The sequence below is a fragment of the Perca fluviatilis genome, chromosome 20 (genome assembly GCF_010015445.1).
Source record: "Perca fluviatilis chromosome 20, GENO_Pfluv_1.0, whole genome shotgun sequence".
Lineage (NCBI taxonomy): Eukaryota > Metazoa > Chordata > Actinopteri > Perciformes > Percidae > Perca > Perca fluviatilis.
Window position 1 is genome coordinate 21298650 of NC_053131.1, and position 16087 is coordinate 21314736.

General features: G+C 40.9%; 3 protein-coding genes across 3 annotated transcripts; all 3 read right to left on the bottom strand.

The window, feature by feature from the left end:
• Positions 1-36: 36 nt before the first annotated feature.
• Positions 37-5723, bottom strand: rps6kl1 (ribosomal protein S6 kinase-like 1). The gene is made up of 12 exons (XM_039786140.1): positions 5626-5723; positions 4819-4935; positions 4460-4635; positions 4007-4131; positions 3578-3670; positions 3439-3486; positions 2871-3003; positions 1291-2754; positions 1118-1207; positions 831-913; positions 599-694; positions 37-493 (listed from the first exon to the last, which is right to left on the bottom strand). The coding sequence occupies exons 2-12, from the start codon at positions 4851-4853 to the stop codon at positions 383-385; spliced, it is 2454 nt and encodes an 817-aa protein (XP_039642074.1). The 5' UTR covers positions 4854-4935; positions 5626-5723; the 3' UTR covers positions 37-382.
• A 2992-nt stretch (positions 5724-8715) lies between these two features.
• On the bottom strand, positions 8716-10620 carry olfm4.2 (olfactomedin 4, tandem duplicate 2). Its single transcript, XM_039786545.1, has 5 exons — positions 10546-10620; positions 10281-10448; positions 9956-10168; positions 9732-9873; positions 8716-9651 (listed from the first exon to the last, which is right to left on the bottom strand). Exons 1-5 carry the CDS (start codon positions 10600-10602, stop codon positions 8858-8860), a joined length of 1374 nt encoding a protein of 457 aa, XP_039642479.1. The 5' UTR covers positions 10603-10620; the 3' UTR covers positions 8716-8857.
• A 3402-nt stretch (positions 10621-14022) lies between these two features.
• Positions 14023-15967, bottom strand: LOC120548805 (olfactomedin-4-like). The gene is made up of 5 exons (XM_039785289.1): positions 15896-15967; positions 15615-15788; positions 15314-15526; positions 15095-15242; positions 14023-14987 (listed from the first exon to the last, which is right to left on the bottom strand). Exons 1-5 carry the CDS (start codon positions 15947-15949, stop codon positions 14158-14160), a joined length of 1419 nt encoding a protein of 472 aa, XP_039641223.1. The 5' UTR covers positions 15950-15967; the 3' UTR covers positions 14023-14157.
• Positions 15968-16087: the final 120 nt, after the last annotated feature.

Consider the following 16087-nt stretch of genomic DNA (forward strand, 5'->3'; position numbering starts at 1 on the left):
TGAAAAGCAAAGTTTTAGAGAATAGTAAAATTTATTGCCTAATATCCTTTTTTCCTACAATATTTAATGGCAGCAACATTTGTAATTGTCAGAATTTAGTCTGTCAGTTTTCATGCGTGGTGATAATATGCAAGGATACTTTAAAATTTAAATATATACCAAAATTGCTTCAAAGGTACTTTAAATTACAATATAAGAACCTCGAAAATTACAATAACAAGTCCATTTGTTTCATCTTTTGGAAGAGATATGGTTTACTAGTTTTGTTCATGTTTCAGTTTTTATTGTGTCATTTTTCTTTGGGAAGCACAACGTGCAAAGAAAACCAGGGGTCTGGTGCTGCATCCATTTTGGCCACTCAGAGGTGAAGCAGCTGCACCTGCTAGCAGCTCAGAGCTTTCCAGGAGACACTGCTGAAGAAGGGATGACACTTGATGTCACTCACACCGCCACCTCCAGAACCCAAGCGATAGCCAGCATCAAACTGAAGCAACTGCAAAGCAGCATAAAGGAGTGTTGAGATACTGTAAGATTAAATCACACCATCTATGTTGTAATTTAGCAACACTGAGCATAATATTTAGAACCGAAGCCTAACCTCAGTGAGCAGAGACGCAGCTGCAGTCCCCAGGTGGTTGGGGATGAGCAGCTGGGTGTGGGAGTGGATTCCTGCTGGATGGAGCTGCCACAGTGGCTGGAAGCACAGTGAGCGGAGTGGTTGAGAAACCATGACCCAATGCCACAGTTTGCAGGAATGATGCAAAATGACAAAGTTGCAGACTTTACTCTGAAACACTACACTGAAAATGCTTGTAGAGCCTTTCGCTTACCATTCCTGTTAGGAGTTCAAACAACAAAGCCCCAAGACTCCACCAATCACAAGCCTCTGTAATTCTGGACACACCACCAATTTCTGTAAACATACAACAAAATGAGTTAAGTTGTATTCTTGCACAAGATTCTTTAAAATTTGTTTTGGTGTTTTCATATTGTCATTCAATGTGCAGTACTTGACCTTATTCAGAGTAAAGTGGACCTGCTTAATCCTGCCACTAGGTGGCAGGTTACACCAGGGAACAACCACCGGGTTTCAGCTTACAGTAATGCATATTCTTACCTGGAGCACAGTACATCTGTTCTGTAGCTTTGGAGCTGATCTCTGACTGAACCTCACTCCACTGTCCGAAAAACGTCAAACACACCTTTCCTGTGAAAACATTGTGTTTGATCAAAATCAAAAGTATGGTGGGTTTCCACATGCAGTCTTTTACATGTATTTGATGAACTCACCGTTGCTGGTGAGTAGAACATTTCTAGGGTTGAGGTCCCGACACAGAATGCCTTGCTGATGTAGACTCTCAAGGGCCAGCAGAATCTGAGCTCCCCAGACACATACCTCTGCCTCTGGAAGCCCCCAGCAGGTCTGCATGGCCTTATCTGTAGGACTGGAGTACTTCACAGGGAACCGAGGTATATGGCACCAGCCATCCACCTCTATGATCTGGTCTTCCCCCTGCCCCTCCGATCCTTCTGAATTAAGGTAAGCATCCACATCCTCTCCTCTCCTGTGGGGCGGGGCTCCAGTAGAACCAGAGGAGAACCAGCCCACAAATGATCGCCCTTTTCCAGATGCCACCTTCTCTCCAGGACTCAGCAATTCGCAAGCCTCCTCTACACCCTCTCTTTCCTCACTGGAACTTGTTTCCCCTTTGTACTTCATCGCTGAGAGGGCAATGGGGGCCCCTGAAAATGTCCCCTGTTTTCCTGCAATGCTGTGGCAGAGGGACGCAGAGGAAGGCCAGTAGCTTTCTGAGGTGATCCTCGTGTCTGTGTGTTCAGAAAATACTGCTCTGTCTGTGCTCCTGATGACTACCATGCCATTTCTATCCTCAGTGGTTGGACTGCTGCTGTCCTGCTTTGAGTCTGTAACCATATCTAAAGAGTTACCACTCAAAACAGATCCTTGCTGAAAGCCATTGCTATCCCATGATGCCCTGCCACGGATCTGGGTTTGGCAATGGAGAGGAAGATGCAAGATGGCAGGGGAAGAACTCAAGCCATTATTTTCACTGTTGGGGGATCCCGCGTTTATAAATGAGGTCTGATTTGTACGAGGTGGTGTTTGTCCTAGCGTGCTATTTAAATGACTGTCAGTCACTGCATAGCGGTTTATTTGCTCACAGTTATGTGCTGGATCTGCAGCTTTCCAAGCCACTTCAAACTCAGAGCTGCACTCTGTCAGTCCCATTCCAGCTTTCTTCTTATGAAGTACTGACATGACATCGAGAGCGTGACTGACACGAGTGCAAGACAGAGGAAGAGCAGGCTGTTCCTGAGTTTCACTGGAGTGCAAACACAAACTAGGAGCTGGTGGATGGATGTGGGTGTCGACCTGTGTCCTCGTCTGGCCTGAATTCAGAGTTAGCCGATCAAGCTTGGTATAAAATGACGCTGCAGAGCGTGTGTTCTGCAGACAACCTGTCTCCTCGATGTAGGAGTGAGTCCCGCAGCTCTCCAGTCGCTGCTGAGTCTCATCCCATGAGGTGGGGAAGTCTGCGTCTGGGCTCTCGTCGCTCAATTTTTCTGGAATCACTCCTGTGCTCCCTCTGCTGTTGTGCTGGTAGTCTGTGCTGATTGTGGGTGAGGTGTAGCTGGCCTTCAGCTTGATGCTTTGCTGGCCAGAAGTGAAGCATTCTGGGTGTTCCTTGGCCTTCTCGTTCCTCAGCTTGTGCAGCTTGGAGAAGAGCCTCCCACCTAGGACAATATGGGAAGGAAAAACTAGATCAGACATTGGAGCGAAGTGCAAGCTTCAAAATCCACCCAACGTGGTCCCATCAGCACTGAGAACAGAGCAGTTGTTAAAAGCTCACCTTTGACATGCTCAAGATGCAGGTACACAGCATCCTCGCTGACATAATATCTTAGCAGCTTAACCATGTATGGCACCCCCTGAGGAATGATGGTTGGCTGGTCCCTGCTCTCCCAGCTCGACTTGACCAGACTCTGCAAGAACACATACACACATTAGGGCTGATCTTTTTAGGAAATGCACGTGTTTATATGGAGAAAAAAGGGTATTAAATCAGACATGGTTTAAAAAGAAAGAAAAGACTGCTTGGATTGCCCCCTTAGAGATTAGTGTCTGTATGTTACCATGTCTCTCCGGTCATTGTAATTTGAGGTGCACTTGCCCTGGCTAAAAGGGTGAGAGCTTTCTGGCAGATCAATGCTAGATGATACTCAGGGAGACAGGAGGGAAAGAGCTCCCATCAACTGGCCAGCCACAGTATACAATAACAACCCCCAAAACATCTCCACTACCAGTGGATAGATGTAGGCATATGGAGGCATTTTTAATTTAAATGTATTATAATATAGAGCATATTCAGTGTAATACTATACCTGGAAGAAAGAAAGGGAGGAAATCTGTATACTCACCTTTACAACAAATGTCTCCTTATTTACCATACTTTGGACAATCATGACCTTTGGAAAGAAAAAATAACATCAAAGAGTGTCAATACACAAAGCCAACACTGATATGGAAACACAAAGGTAGTAAGTGTTACAGTCTTACCTTATCAGTCACTCCCACCACCTTACACATCTCCAGATCCTCCACAGGCGAACTCAAGTGTCTGATTGGACGAAATCTCAGACTGCTGTAACCCTGGTGATGAAAGCCATGCATGTCACCTACAGAAGCAATCTTTTTTTTTTCCACAGTATTTGAGATGAATAAGGCTTTAGTGTGAGACAGACAGTCACTAAATGTTTAGTCTCATGTAAGAAGCAATACAGGACGTGCTCTTCTATGTTATTCAACTCTCAAGGAGTACAAGCTAGGAATGCTGACACTTTAATGTGACTTATTCAATATTTGACTTATGAATACTTTTGTGAACACTAACAATGCCTCAACCCTACATTTCACCATACATTTAGAGCACATGAGAGACTATAAGATGTACGTTTTGTAAGTGATAGTAAAGGAAGAATATCTTACCCCTAAATGAGAGCTTCCTTTCCCCAAGTTGTCCTGCAGATGTGTTATGAAGATTTCTTCAGCTCTCTTCAGATATTGGGTTGTCTTTCTTTTCACAGCCTCCCGACGATCCTTGTTTGGGTCCACTGTAAAACAGTAAAGCTCTATCAAATAAATAAAATACTGTAGCTGTGTGAATAGGATCAATCTAACAGACAATATCCTGTCCTGGCTACACCTTAGGCTTTATCTAGGATAATGATTGGTTCCACACAGCTGACTATTCACACTGTGGAGGGGGAAATGTCTCACCAGTGAGTAAATCTCTGTTTAACCTTTGGTTTGTGACTTCCTGTTTTTTTTTTTCAGGTCCACATGTTCCCATCACATGTCTTGTGCAAACACGCCTCCTAAATTCCTCATCATTACATAGCCTTAAAGACTTGTGTGAAAGACCACATGTTGTCCACTTACACTGAACCCCATTCAACAGCAAGTCCACCCCATTCTTATAGTAACTGAAAGCTGCCTCATAGTCCTCATTGACCTCACTGTCCAGTGCCATGCGGATCTGCTTGGCTGCCTCCACCAGGTAATCTCTCTTTGCCATCGCTGCCTTGTTTTGGACGTCCGTCAAGGACCAGATGGGCCTGAACACAGCATAAATAGCATAAAAAAACAATATTGTTCATTCATTCAGCTGGACTTAATTTAGACATGGTAGAAACTCAACAAAAAAGAACAAGCTGTCTCAAAATAGAAACTGAAACTGAATTGTAAGCTGTTGTAAGCAAATCACACTGTGGCTCTTAAAGAGTCTTCTTGAGAGATACCTTTGCTCCCTTGTCTTATCAACAGCACGACACATCTCTGTCTGTTGTCACTGGGCTCGGTGTGCGTCTGCCCCCGGTGATTCCAAGGCTCGGGTCTTTGCGGCACAGCATTGTCATCTGAGCCAGTGGAAACAAAGAGTTAACCTCCAGACCAGGAAGCGAGTACAAGCTTGTGACTACTATTTTTTGATGAATGGAAAGAAGCAGAGTTGCCAACGTCCAAGATGACAGGGAGATGACTCAGAGGACTGAGGCACACTGTCGTGTGTATCAGGTAAATCACGTAGTCATGGGGATGGTGGAAACCTAAAGATGACTGGAGAGTGTGTCGACACCCATATTTTACTATATTTTTACAATAATATATTCTACACTGATCAACATCAACCCACACACTTACACAAAGCACATGAAGTGGATACTGCAAATATTATGCAGTTAATCTTTGTCACATTATACAAATGTAATACCAGTCAGACAGGGAAGGCTAACGCTCAATAGAAAACCTCCCATTGATGTCAAATATCGTTTATTTCCCCTGAATTTCCGCTACAGACTAAAACACAAAAATCACACACACACACACACACACACACACACACACACACACAATCACCCGATCCTGGTTACAGTCATGGAGACGACATCATTTAAGGAGTGTTATGAAACACACAAAGCCATCTTCAGTCTCCTCCATCATCATCTTCTCAACATGCACTTCCATACCCAATGAGTTAGCAATCCACCATGGTAAATAAATGACCAAATAGCACAGAGAACAGGCACACAAATATACACACAGTGTACCTGATGTGAGGCGAGCGTGCCCTGGACCCTCCACCCAGCAGCAGCAGCGGCAGCGGCAGTAGCAGCAGCAGCAGCCCGTGTCTTCGGCAGCCTCAACACACTCCTCTCAGGAGCAGCGGGAGGAGGAAAGGGCTCGGGAGAGGCTGCCGATTGGCTGAGCATGATGTCACTTTAGGGTACCATTTCACACAAGGCGCTCACTTCTCCCCCTCTCATCCTGACAGATGCTGGCCGATTTAAAGAGACAGTACTGTTTTTGTCTTAGCTGACCATTTTCAACCCTGATTTTTACTTCCAAAATGGATTGTGTTTAGCTTTTTTGTCCCATATGATTATTGTAATCGCAATTTATTAAATGATTATGAATGAATACGAATTTCTTCTACCGCTGCTCCATCGAGAGTGTGCTAAGTGTACTGTATCACTACATGCCATCTGCTCAGCAGCAGACAGGAAAGCCCTTCAGAGGGTCATAAATGCTGCCCAGAGGATCATTGGCTGCTCACTGCCTTCTTTGGAGGACCTTTTCAGTGTTCACTGCCTCAGTAGAGCAGCCAGCACACTGAAAGATCCAACCTACCCTGGACACTGTCTGTTTGACCCGCTGCCCTCTGGTAGACACTTTAGTTCAATCAAGTCACAGACAAACAACACAAACAGTTTTTACCCCAGAGCCATAGGTTACAGTTACATTTCAACTTCACCTTTGTATTTATTTTGGTATTTATTTATGTGTATAACACTGCACAGATGTTCACATTTAACCGGACCTTAGCATATTCCTTGTACATATTTATTCATAACAGCATAACCTGTATGTAAAACCATTACAACTCAGCAATGTGCAATATCCAGAAGTGCAATATCTCATCTACAGTATATTGTTTTAGTCACAGAAAATGCACATTTTCTTATCTATAACATATATTTGTATATTTTTTATTCTCTATTTCTGATTCTATTTTATATATCAGGATTGCTACTTAATTTCATTGTGCAATGACAATAAATACATTCTTTTTTGTATTCTATTACAGTATTGCTTTGATGTGTCCCATCCACTATGAAAGGAAGGATCACCCTGCCCAGAATCCATAATCTGCTGGGTCTTGGTGCTCAGTACCAGATGGAGCCAGGCTCCAGTCACAGCACAAAGGAGAGTCATTAGCCCCTTAAGGGAGGGCCGACTTACAGAGGGGGGTGGAAGCTCCAGCATGGAGCAGGATAGTAAGAGAGGAGGGGGGCCTGATATGCTACAACCTTATCCAAAAAGCAGAAAGGGAGGGGTCTGATTTAGTTTTATGATAACTTTACACCCTTTCGCAAATGTTCATCCAGTCATATTTTATATATTATATTTTATTTTATTTTATATACAGTTTTACATAAATTAAAACAAGACACAATACTAATTTCAGTGCTTAATTTTGTGCTTAATTTTGATTTGATTCCAGACACAAAAGTGCAGTTTTTAATACTCATTCAGAGAAATTCAGTTAAAATCATGTGTATCAATCATAATGCAGATCAAGAATAAGATGCGTCATTCTTTGTAAAACCTCACATTGTAGGATGCATAATAGCCATTGGTGTACATGTAAAGCCTCTGGTCAGTGGGATTGTAGTGCAGGTTGACAAATTGTTCCTGGAATTTTTGAAGGAAAATACTCGTGTATCTCTCCTTTCCAGTCTTGGTGTCATATGAGTAATATATGTCCTCTGTCTTCTGATCTCCTGGCCTGGTGGCATACATAACTCACGCCATAAAAGCATTCCATACTAGAGGCTAATGGTCCATTCATCCTCAGTGCCCAAGGATTTCTCATCTCACTTAGCTACAACAATTTTACCCTTGATCTCCTCTGTAGCATACATTACATCAGCTGAAAAGTCCAGGTACTGGTTTATAGTCATAGTCATAGCCATCATAGTCATTGGCAAAACGTCAGGATTTAAATAGTGACTGCTCTCTGTACATTCTGACATTGATTTTATTTGATTAAGTAAGAACATACTAGTGAGAACATAGTGCACTAAATATAAATTTTCAGAATCAGTATATTTGACAATACCACCTTTGGCAAATGTAATATAATGTTTTTATGTGAAGTTAGAAGACTTTTCCTCCTGAAGTTTATTCATACTATGATTATATACTCATGCTACATTATGTACCATGACAAAAAAAACAGGAAGAATGTCTCACCCACTTTCTTTATGTTTTTTTTAATAAGCACCAACATGTGTCCTGAAATGACACAAATATTACAAACTCACTATGACAGAGCTGTTTCCATTCAGAGTTTCCCAAATTAATATACTTTAACTCAGGAGCAAAATAGAAAAGTACCACTAACTTTTACTAGACATTAAATATTTGATTGTCAATTTCTCTTTTCAGTCAGTTTGTTTTGATTTTGATTAGCTGCGGCTGCTGGGTAATTGGTTCAATATAAATCTTAAGCGTTCATTACACCCTGGAGACAAAAATGAAAATGTAATATGAGTCAAACAAAGCAACTTATTCTTGGCTCATCCTGTCCCTCGAGATTGGAAAAGCAGACATTAACATGAGCATTGTTTCTCTTCTGTTTAAGCAGCAGAGAGCAATAACTGCATGTTGACCTTGACACTCTGTTATTATTAAGAGATACAGTGACTGATACCAGTCTGCTGCAGTACTTGCACCTTTTTGTACTTGATATCTTTAACATACTGTGTATCTGTTCTTTTGATTATTCAATTTGATTTAACATCCTGTTTAACTTACAATCCAATGACAAATGTACATCTATTTTAGATTGATTAGTGTGTATTTGCCTTATGTCTTTGTCCATTTGAAATCTGATGAAGATACAGTAGTGCCGAAACGTCATATATATATATATATATTTATATATTGTAACAACTTAATTAAAGCCATATTGAATTGAACAAATTGGATCTTACTTTCAATAATTTCTACTTTTATTTAATAGTTTCAGTTGATTATCTGAAACAATCTTTACTCATGCAGTTTTTCCCTTATTGTATCAGTAATTTTGTAATAGTTTTATTTATATGCATACAAACTTAAGGCATTTAACACAATTTGAATGCTTCAGTTTGATTTTATTCAGGAAAAGACAGTTAAAAAGTGTATGTGTTACAGCTTTATAGAGCTCCAGTGACAAAGTGAGTAAATACAGATCAATCGTATCAATCACAATACATAGATCACAAAGAGGAGGCATCATTCTTTGTTGAACCTCACATTGTAGGACACATAGTAGCCGTTGTTGTACATGTAGAGCTTCTGATCAGAGGGATTGTAGTGCAGGTTGCTGTATTTCTCCTGGAACTTCTGGAAGGGGATATTGAGGTGTTTCTCCTCATTGGTCTTTGTGTCGAAGGCATAGTAGATCTCCTCTGTGTTCAGATCCACTGACCTGGTGGCGTACATGACTCCACAGGCCATGAAAGCGTTGCCAGCCAACTGCTTGAACGCACCAGTGTTCCACTCACCCTCAATGCCAAACGATTTCTCATCTATTTTAGCAATGACAATTTTCCCTCTGCTTGCCTCTGAGGCATACATTACCCACAAGCCATTTTCATCAGCTGCAAAGTCCATGTTCTGATGGTCTGAGTAACTGTACGAGAACCTTTGACTAGCAGCTGGGATCACTCTGTAGTCATATTTGGAACTGGTCAGATTCAGCTTGCTCATACTGAAAGGTGTGTTGATCTGATAATAAATGGTGTTACCATGAACAATGTAATTGTTACCGGCACCTTTCCACCCATTTGGTATGTCATGTTGTTTGAATGAGGATCTCAGAATCAGCTTTTCATAGTCTGAGTACAAATAGAAGTTATGCACAGAGGGAGTGCTGTATGCACCATAGAAGTACATTGATTCATAGCCTCGGACTGGTTTGGAGTCTTTTCCCCAGCCCCCATATTGATAACCTGCATTCAAATGAGCATTCACTTGGACCACTGTTGGCTTGCTGATGCTCATGATTCCTGTGTGATTACAGTTGCCTGGAAAGAAAAGAAAAATGTTAATTGGCCGGCAATATCAGTTTTTTTTCATCCACAATCTTTTTGATTAGTTGCCTTACCGATATCTGGCTTGATGAGCTCCTGCTCCTTCTGGCACTCCTCCAGCTTCTTCTGTAGCTTAGCGAACTCAAAACGGATCACCACCAGGTTGCTCTTGTCAAACGTCTCCAGTTGGTTCACAATGAGGGTCATGTTGCGAATCTGGGAAAAATACATAAATCAAATGGAAATGTTATAGTTTAATAATGAAGAAAGCCACATTATTTGCAAACGGCTCTGTTACCTCAGTATAAAGACTGTCAAACATGGGCGAGGAGGCGTTGAGGGAGTCTCTGAGCTGAGACACTAGAGCCTCAAACTCTCTGAGCTCAATCCTGAGCAGCTCAAAGTCCAGTTTGATGTAGTTGTCAGGACTGCTCTCCAGCATGGACACTCTCACAGTCAGGTCCAACACTTCCTTCAAATAGACCGCCAACATACCCTCATAGCTCACCATCTGAAAGAGTGAAGAAACATAAATCAGCATCATGATGTCTCGACAAAATGTTAAAATGTATAATTGCTGTGGAACCACTCAGACCTCAGTCTATATAGGTCTTACTGTATACCTTGTTCATTTGAATGTCCACCTCCAGGATTAGATCCTTGCTGACTTGCTGCATGTTCTGAACCCGGTCGGCAGGGAAGGTGGTTTCAGGCAGATACACGTGACAAACACACTGACCTGACTCACCCACTGATGCAGTCACATTGCCAGACTCCCAATCATGCACTGGCTGAAAATTGAAACACAAAACAAAAAAAACATTAAAGTTGATTATTATAAATGACTGATCCACCTGCATGTTTTAATAGAACAGAAAGATCACTTACAATCCAGGCCAAAGCAGGACTGAGCAGCAGCAGCAGCAGCAGAATTGGCAGCATCATGTCTCAGTTTTCCCTCTCAAGTATCTTGTTGGTCACCCGCTCAGAGGGTTTTTAAAGAAAGCTCTTATCACATCATCACAAACACCCTTATCTCTTCCCATAGTTGTTATTTGAGCTGTGTGGAACTTCAACGCAAGAACAGATGTTCACTCACAAGCAGCTTATGAATTATGGCATTATTCTTGTTTGCTCACAATAACTTACCATGTAAGGTTTGATCTGAACATGGGGTGTGGATGAGAAAAATGCCATATGTACTGAATTCTGGCAGCACCTTGTAATGTTTATAATGGCCTGTTAGCTCAGTGTTGCATGTGTTATATTACATTTATTTAGCTGATTTACAATACGTGCATTCATTATATGATGGGTCAGAGGTCATTATAACCACAGGGAGACACTGTTGTGTCAGGCTGTATAATTATATTTAATCTAAGCCAAATAGACCAGTTTCATTTATGATTTTTCCTGCTTAACACATTATATTAGTTTGTATAGTCATCATCCTAAAAGTCAGTTCTTACTGTATTGTGAATGACAGAATCAAATTACTTCAGTCACAATGCAGTCTGCATGGAGTGCTGCTCAGGTGTGTAGAAAGTGTGTCACTCTGGTGCTCTTCAGCTTGGGGATCCAAGTGTGCAAGGGTTTAAGGACACTGAGGCACTCAGGAGGTTAACGTTTAAAAAGCCTTTATTATGTTTCTTGACTAAATCATTAAAACTCAAAAATCAAATTTCCTCTTTATATTGTTTTCTCATCCACATGGTTAATTGGGTAATCTTATGCATGTGACTTTGGTGGTGCCTTTGAACAGTGGGGCTCATGAGTAAGAGATACTGTGACACAGGGGAACAACTTTTGATTAAAATGCTGACTCAAACAAACAAAACAAATCAACTTTTTTTTCTTTTAAAAATTTTTTTTTTTTTTTTCATCAATCTATCTACTTTATTTATAAACACTTCAGTAATTTCAAAAAAAAAAAAAAAAAATAAAAAAAAAATAAAATAATATTTATATAAATATTTATAAAAAAAAAAAAATATAAACAAAAAAAAATATTTTTAAAAAAACCTGACCAAAGTGCTGAACACAGTCTATAAATAAACAATAACATACAACAGAGGCACAACACAAAATAATAAAACAATAAAAAATAAATGCAACAATACAAAACTCAAAGTCAACCCTCAAACTGAGTTAAAAGCCAAAGAAAATAAATGAGTTTTAAGACGAAATTTAAAAACAGGAAGAGACTCAGTCAGTCTGATGTGCAAAGGCAGCTCATTCCAGAGTCTCGGAGCTGCCACGGCAAACGCACGGTCACCTCTGGATTTACGTTTGGTCTTGGGGACGACCAGTAGTGCCTGGTCAGCCAACCGGAGCAAACAAGAGGGGGTGTAGGGCACGAGCAGATTTGACAGGTACTGGGGGGCCAGGCCATCCAGACATTTAAAAACAAATAAAAGAATTTTAAAATCAGTGCGAAAGTGCACAGGGAGCCAGTGGAGGGATTGGAGGATGGGTGTAATATGGTCAAATTTTTGAGTTCCAGTTAAAAGACGAGCAGCTGCATTTTTGACTAGCTGTAATCGTGCCATATTTGATTATATATATATCAATATATATATATATATATATATATAGATCAATATATATATAATAAACAGGAATTTGTAAAATGAAACCTCTGATGTAAAAAGCTAACATTAATAAAATATGGAGTGGCCAGGTTGGCTCAGTTGGTAGAGCAGGTGCACATATACATGGAGGTTTGTGCCTTGACGCAGAGGTCTAGGGTTCAAGTCCAACCTGTGACGATTTCCTGCATGTCTTCCCCCTCTCTCTCCCCTTTCTCAACCACCTGCCCTGTCCATTAAAGGCAGAAAAGCCCAAAAAATTATCTTAATATAAAATATGGAATTAAAATGTGTTTAATGTTTCCATTCAAATTAGCAAAGGAGTTCAATTATCATGTAAACAAAGTAGTGTCTGTTCTAAGCAAAAACCATTGTGGGCGATCCCTCTCCAAATATTGCATATACCTGCATGTCCCTCTAAATCTGCTTCTACAGACAGACAGTTGACATATTAACAGAGGAAAAGGTATATAAATGAGTGGAGACACATAATGAATGCAGATGAATCACTGAATGGTTTGATGAACTCAATAGCCCTTTTTTCACAGAGCAGACATTTTGACATGTCATAGCAGGAAAAGCACAGGTGGAATTAATTAATCAATGAATTATGGGTCCACTACATTTAGGTGTGCTTGTCTCTGTTATTGTGCATGCTGGCTCACCGTGTAGCTTACTGGGACACTTACATAACATCCCGGACTACAATTGAAAGTCTTATTTTTAATGTGTCATCCTTAAGAAACTAAATTAAATGGATGGACACCACATCACCTAAATTAACGATACCAGCTTATCTCACAAGCCATGTCTTGCTTCCCTTACTAAAAAGAATTTAAAAAAACAATTTCAGTTTATTTATATCATTGCTGCTAGTTCACTGCAGTTTTCTCCCTCAGCTATTGATTTGCCATTTCACCTATTAAGAATGAATAGTGAGATGCAAAAGATATGCATTAGGTGAGTATTATACATTTAGGTTCTTTTTCTTCCAAATCTACTTGGTGAATTTGGTCATTTTAATCTATCAAAAGCAGGCTTTTCTCACAGCAGACATGAGGACTTGTCATAGTAGGAAAAGCCTGGGTGTTACTAATAACATTAACTTAACATTAAATCTGTTCTATTCACGTGTCCCAGACCTCAACATGCACAATACCTGGACCCTGAAATTGCTACTAAAATTCAGCTATCATTAATTTTATTATTAACACCAGTGTTTTCACTGATGTGATGTGTCGAGAAATCTTCTGTGAAAAAGATTTATTGCACTTTAAAATTGATGCTATATGCATTGTGTTTCAACACCAATCTAGCCACTTTTGGGAGTCAACATGACTGCGGACATCAGGAATAACTAAGAAAGCAAAAATCAATATAGTATCTTGATTTATCAATCCTGCAATCCAGCATTTAGAATCAAGGCTCATATATGCCTAAAATGCTCGTCTAATAGTGGAAACTAATTCCTCCTTTTGTATGGATGTTTATGGAAATTTCTTGTAATGTTTAGATCAAGTAAATGGGGAAACAGGCCTTTAAAGTCCAATTTTCCATTACAAATCAGAATCCAGTTCTGCATGTCTACTTTCTTTCAGTGTCAAAAACTATTACAAATGCAAATAAACTAAGTATTGGGATGATTTTGCCACCATAGACAATACTACACTTGGCAAGTGTGTGAGGCACTAGAATGAGTGGGTGAAGCTAGTGAGGTGAATTAATTATTGTCATTAGAAAATAATGCACTCTATTCATTAGCACAAGGACACATTTGTATTGCTTGAAATCATTTATTAGCAATCAAGAAGAAGGATAATTGATGCACTACATGAATTACAAGAAAAAAAGAGAGATACAATCATTGCTTCATTCACAAGATGTGATAATTCATAAAATTCCAGATAATGATTTAGGACAGGAGGAATGGTGGTGCCACAGTGGCTTTAGCAGTGTGGTTAAACCACAGATGGTAGTTCACATAGTAGCCATCATTGTACATGTAGAGCTTCTGATCAGTGGGATTGTAGTCTAGGTTGGAAAACTTATCCTGGAATCTCTCAAAGGGAACACTGATGTAGCTCTCTTGTTTGGTTTTGGTGTCATACTTGTAAAATATCTCTTCAGTTTGGATATCAACTGTTCTGACGGCATACAGAACGCCACACACCATGAAGGCATTGCTCACTCCTGGTTTATAGACACTAGTCTGCCATTCCTCCTCAACCCCAAAAGAAGGCTCATTTATTTTAGCAATGACCATCCGACCACTGGACACATCTGTGGCATAGGTAACCCACAGGCCGCTTTCATCAGCAGCAAAGTCAAAGTTCTGATTGGGAGAGTTGCTGTAGGAGAATCTAGTGCTAGCCCTAGCAATCACCCTGGACTCATATTTCATGGTGGTGAAATTCAGTTTGGCTAACCCAAATGGGTTGTTGATTTGATAATACAGAGTGTTGTCACGGATGATGAAATTGTTCCCCGTGCCAATCCAGCTGCTGTGTAAGTTGTGATGCTGGAATTGGTTTCTCAGAATGAGGTTCTTGTAGTTAGTGTAGAACCTAATGTCAACAATGGAGCTACTGGTGTACCCGGAGTACCAGTACATAGATTCTCTGTCAGGAATAGGCTTTGAATCTTTCCCCCAGCCTCCATATTTGTAGCCCGAATTAAGATGGGCATTCAGGTGGCTTACAATGGGCTTGCTGACCTTGATGATACCTGTGTGTGTACAAGAACCTGCAGAGAAGAGAGAGAGAGAGAGAGAGAGAGAGAGCGGAAAAAAATCAAATTCAGTCCAAAGAGGACTTTGATTTATATGTGGATATTAGTGTGAATGAGCTTACCAATGTTGGGGTTAAAAAGCTCCTGGTGGCGTCTCTCACACTCCTCTAGTTGCAGCTGCACCTTGACGTACTCCCGACGCGTCACCAGAACCACATTCTTGTCGTAGGTCTTCTCCAGCCGGTTCAGGGTCCCCACCATGGCTGTGATCTAAGAGTAAACACATGGTTTGCCAGTGGATTGGCATTATATCTGTTGATACGGTCATCATCGTGACTTACCTGTACGCGCAGAGACTTGAAGACAGTGGTGGAGCCTCTGATGGAGAGCTGCAGCTCTTTAATCAGAGCCTCCACCTGTTTGATCTGCACCTTCATCTCGTCCACGTCAGCATCATTGTAGGCATCGGGGTTCTTCTCCATTTTTTCTATTTCTGCCGTCAGCTTTATTATCTTTTCGGCATATGCTGTCAGCTTGGTCTCATAGTCTTCCAGCTGAAATAAAGTAAAAGCATTTTACACATTTTTGTCCGTCTCAAATACGTTATCATCTGTTGCACATGCTTCTTATATGCCTGAGCACCTTGCCCATCTCGAGCTCCAGTTTGTGTGAAATCTCCCCAGCTGTCTGCTCTACCGCTACCAGGTCTTTAATAGGAAAAGTAGAACTGGGCAAGAAGGCATCACAAGAACACCTGTCCCCACTTCCACCTTCTGTCTCATTCCTCGCACTCCCCTCGCTCCAAAGGCCTACACGCTGAAAAAGAAATGGTCACATGAACATACAGTAGATCTGCTTACCTCTTGTGTGAGAGCCTCAAAGAATAAAGATGAATCAGTTGATCTAAGTCATGCCATACATACCCCCCAGGCCATTGTGGAGCTCAGCAGTGCTACAAAGTAAAGAGTGCTGATCATTCTTGGTGCAGTCAGAGTTGTAATGAATAGGACAGCTGGATCTTCGGGGCTTATATAGCCTTGTTTCAACATCTTGCAGGATGCAGCACCTGTCTTAGTTCACAGCATTGTTAGCCAAGGCACAAGCCAGGATGTAAC

Coding starts and splice junctions, on each gene's coding strand:
- olfm4.2 (XM_039786545.1), bottom strand. CDS start 10,602: ATGATGCTGCCAATTCTGCTGCTGCTGCTGCTGCTCAGTCCTGCTTTG. Junction 10,449..10,545: donor GTCCTGCTTTGGCCTGGATT/GTAAGTGATCTT, acceptor TTCAATTTTCAG/CCAGTGCATGATTGGGAGTC. Junction 9,874..9,955: donor TTGACAGTCTTTATACTGAG/GTAACAGAGCCG, acceptor TATTTTTCCCAG/ATTCGCAACATGACCCTCAT.
- LOC120548805 (XM_039785289.1), bottom strand. CDS start 15,949: ATGATCAGCACTCTTTACTTTGTAGCACTGCTGAGCTCCACAATGGCC. Junction 15,789..15,895: donor GCTCCACAATGGCCTGGGGG/GTATGTATGGCA, acceptor TTTCTTTTTCAG/CGTGTAGGCCTTTGGAGCGA. Junction 14,988..15,094: donor GCTTTTTAACCCCAACATTG/GTAAGCTCATTC, acceptor TCTTCTCTGCAG/GTTCTTGTACACACACAGGT.
- rps6kl1 (XM_039786140.1), bottom strand. CDS start 4,853: ATGTGTCGTGCTGTTGATAAGACAAGGGAGCAAAG. Junction 1,208..1,290: donor TGTTCTACTCACCAGCAACG/GTGAGTTCATCA, acceptor ATGTTTTCACAG/GAAAGGTGTGTTTGACGTTT. Junction 695..830: donor TTGAACTCCTAACAGGAATG/GTAAGCGAAAGG, acceptor CTGTGCTTCCAG/CCACTGTGGCAGCTCCATCC.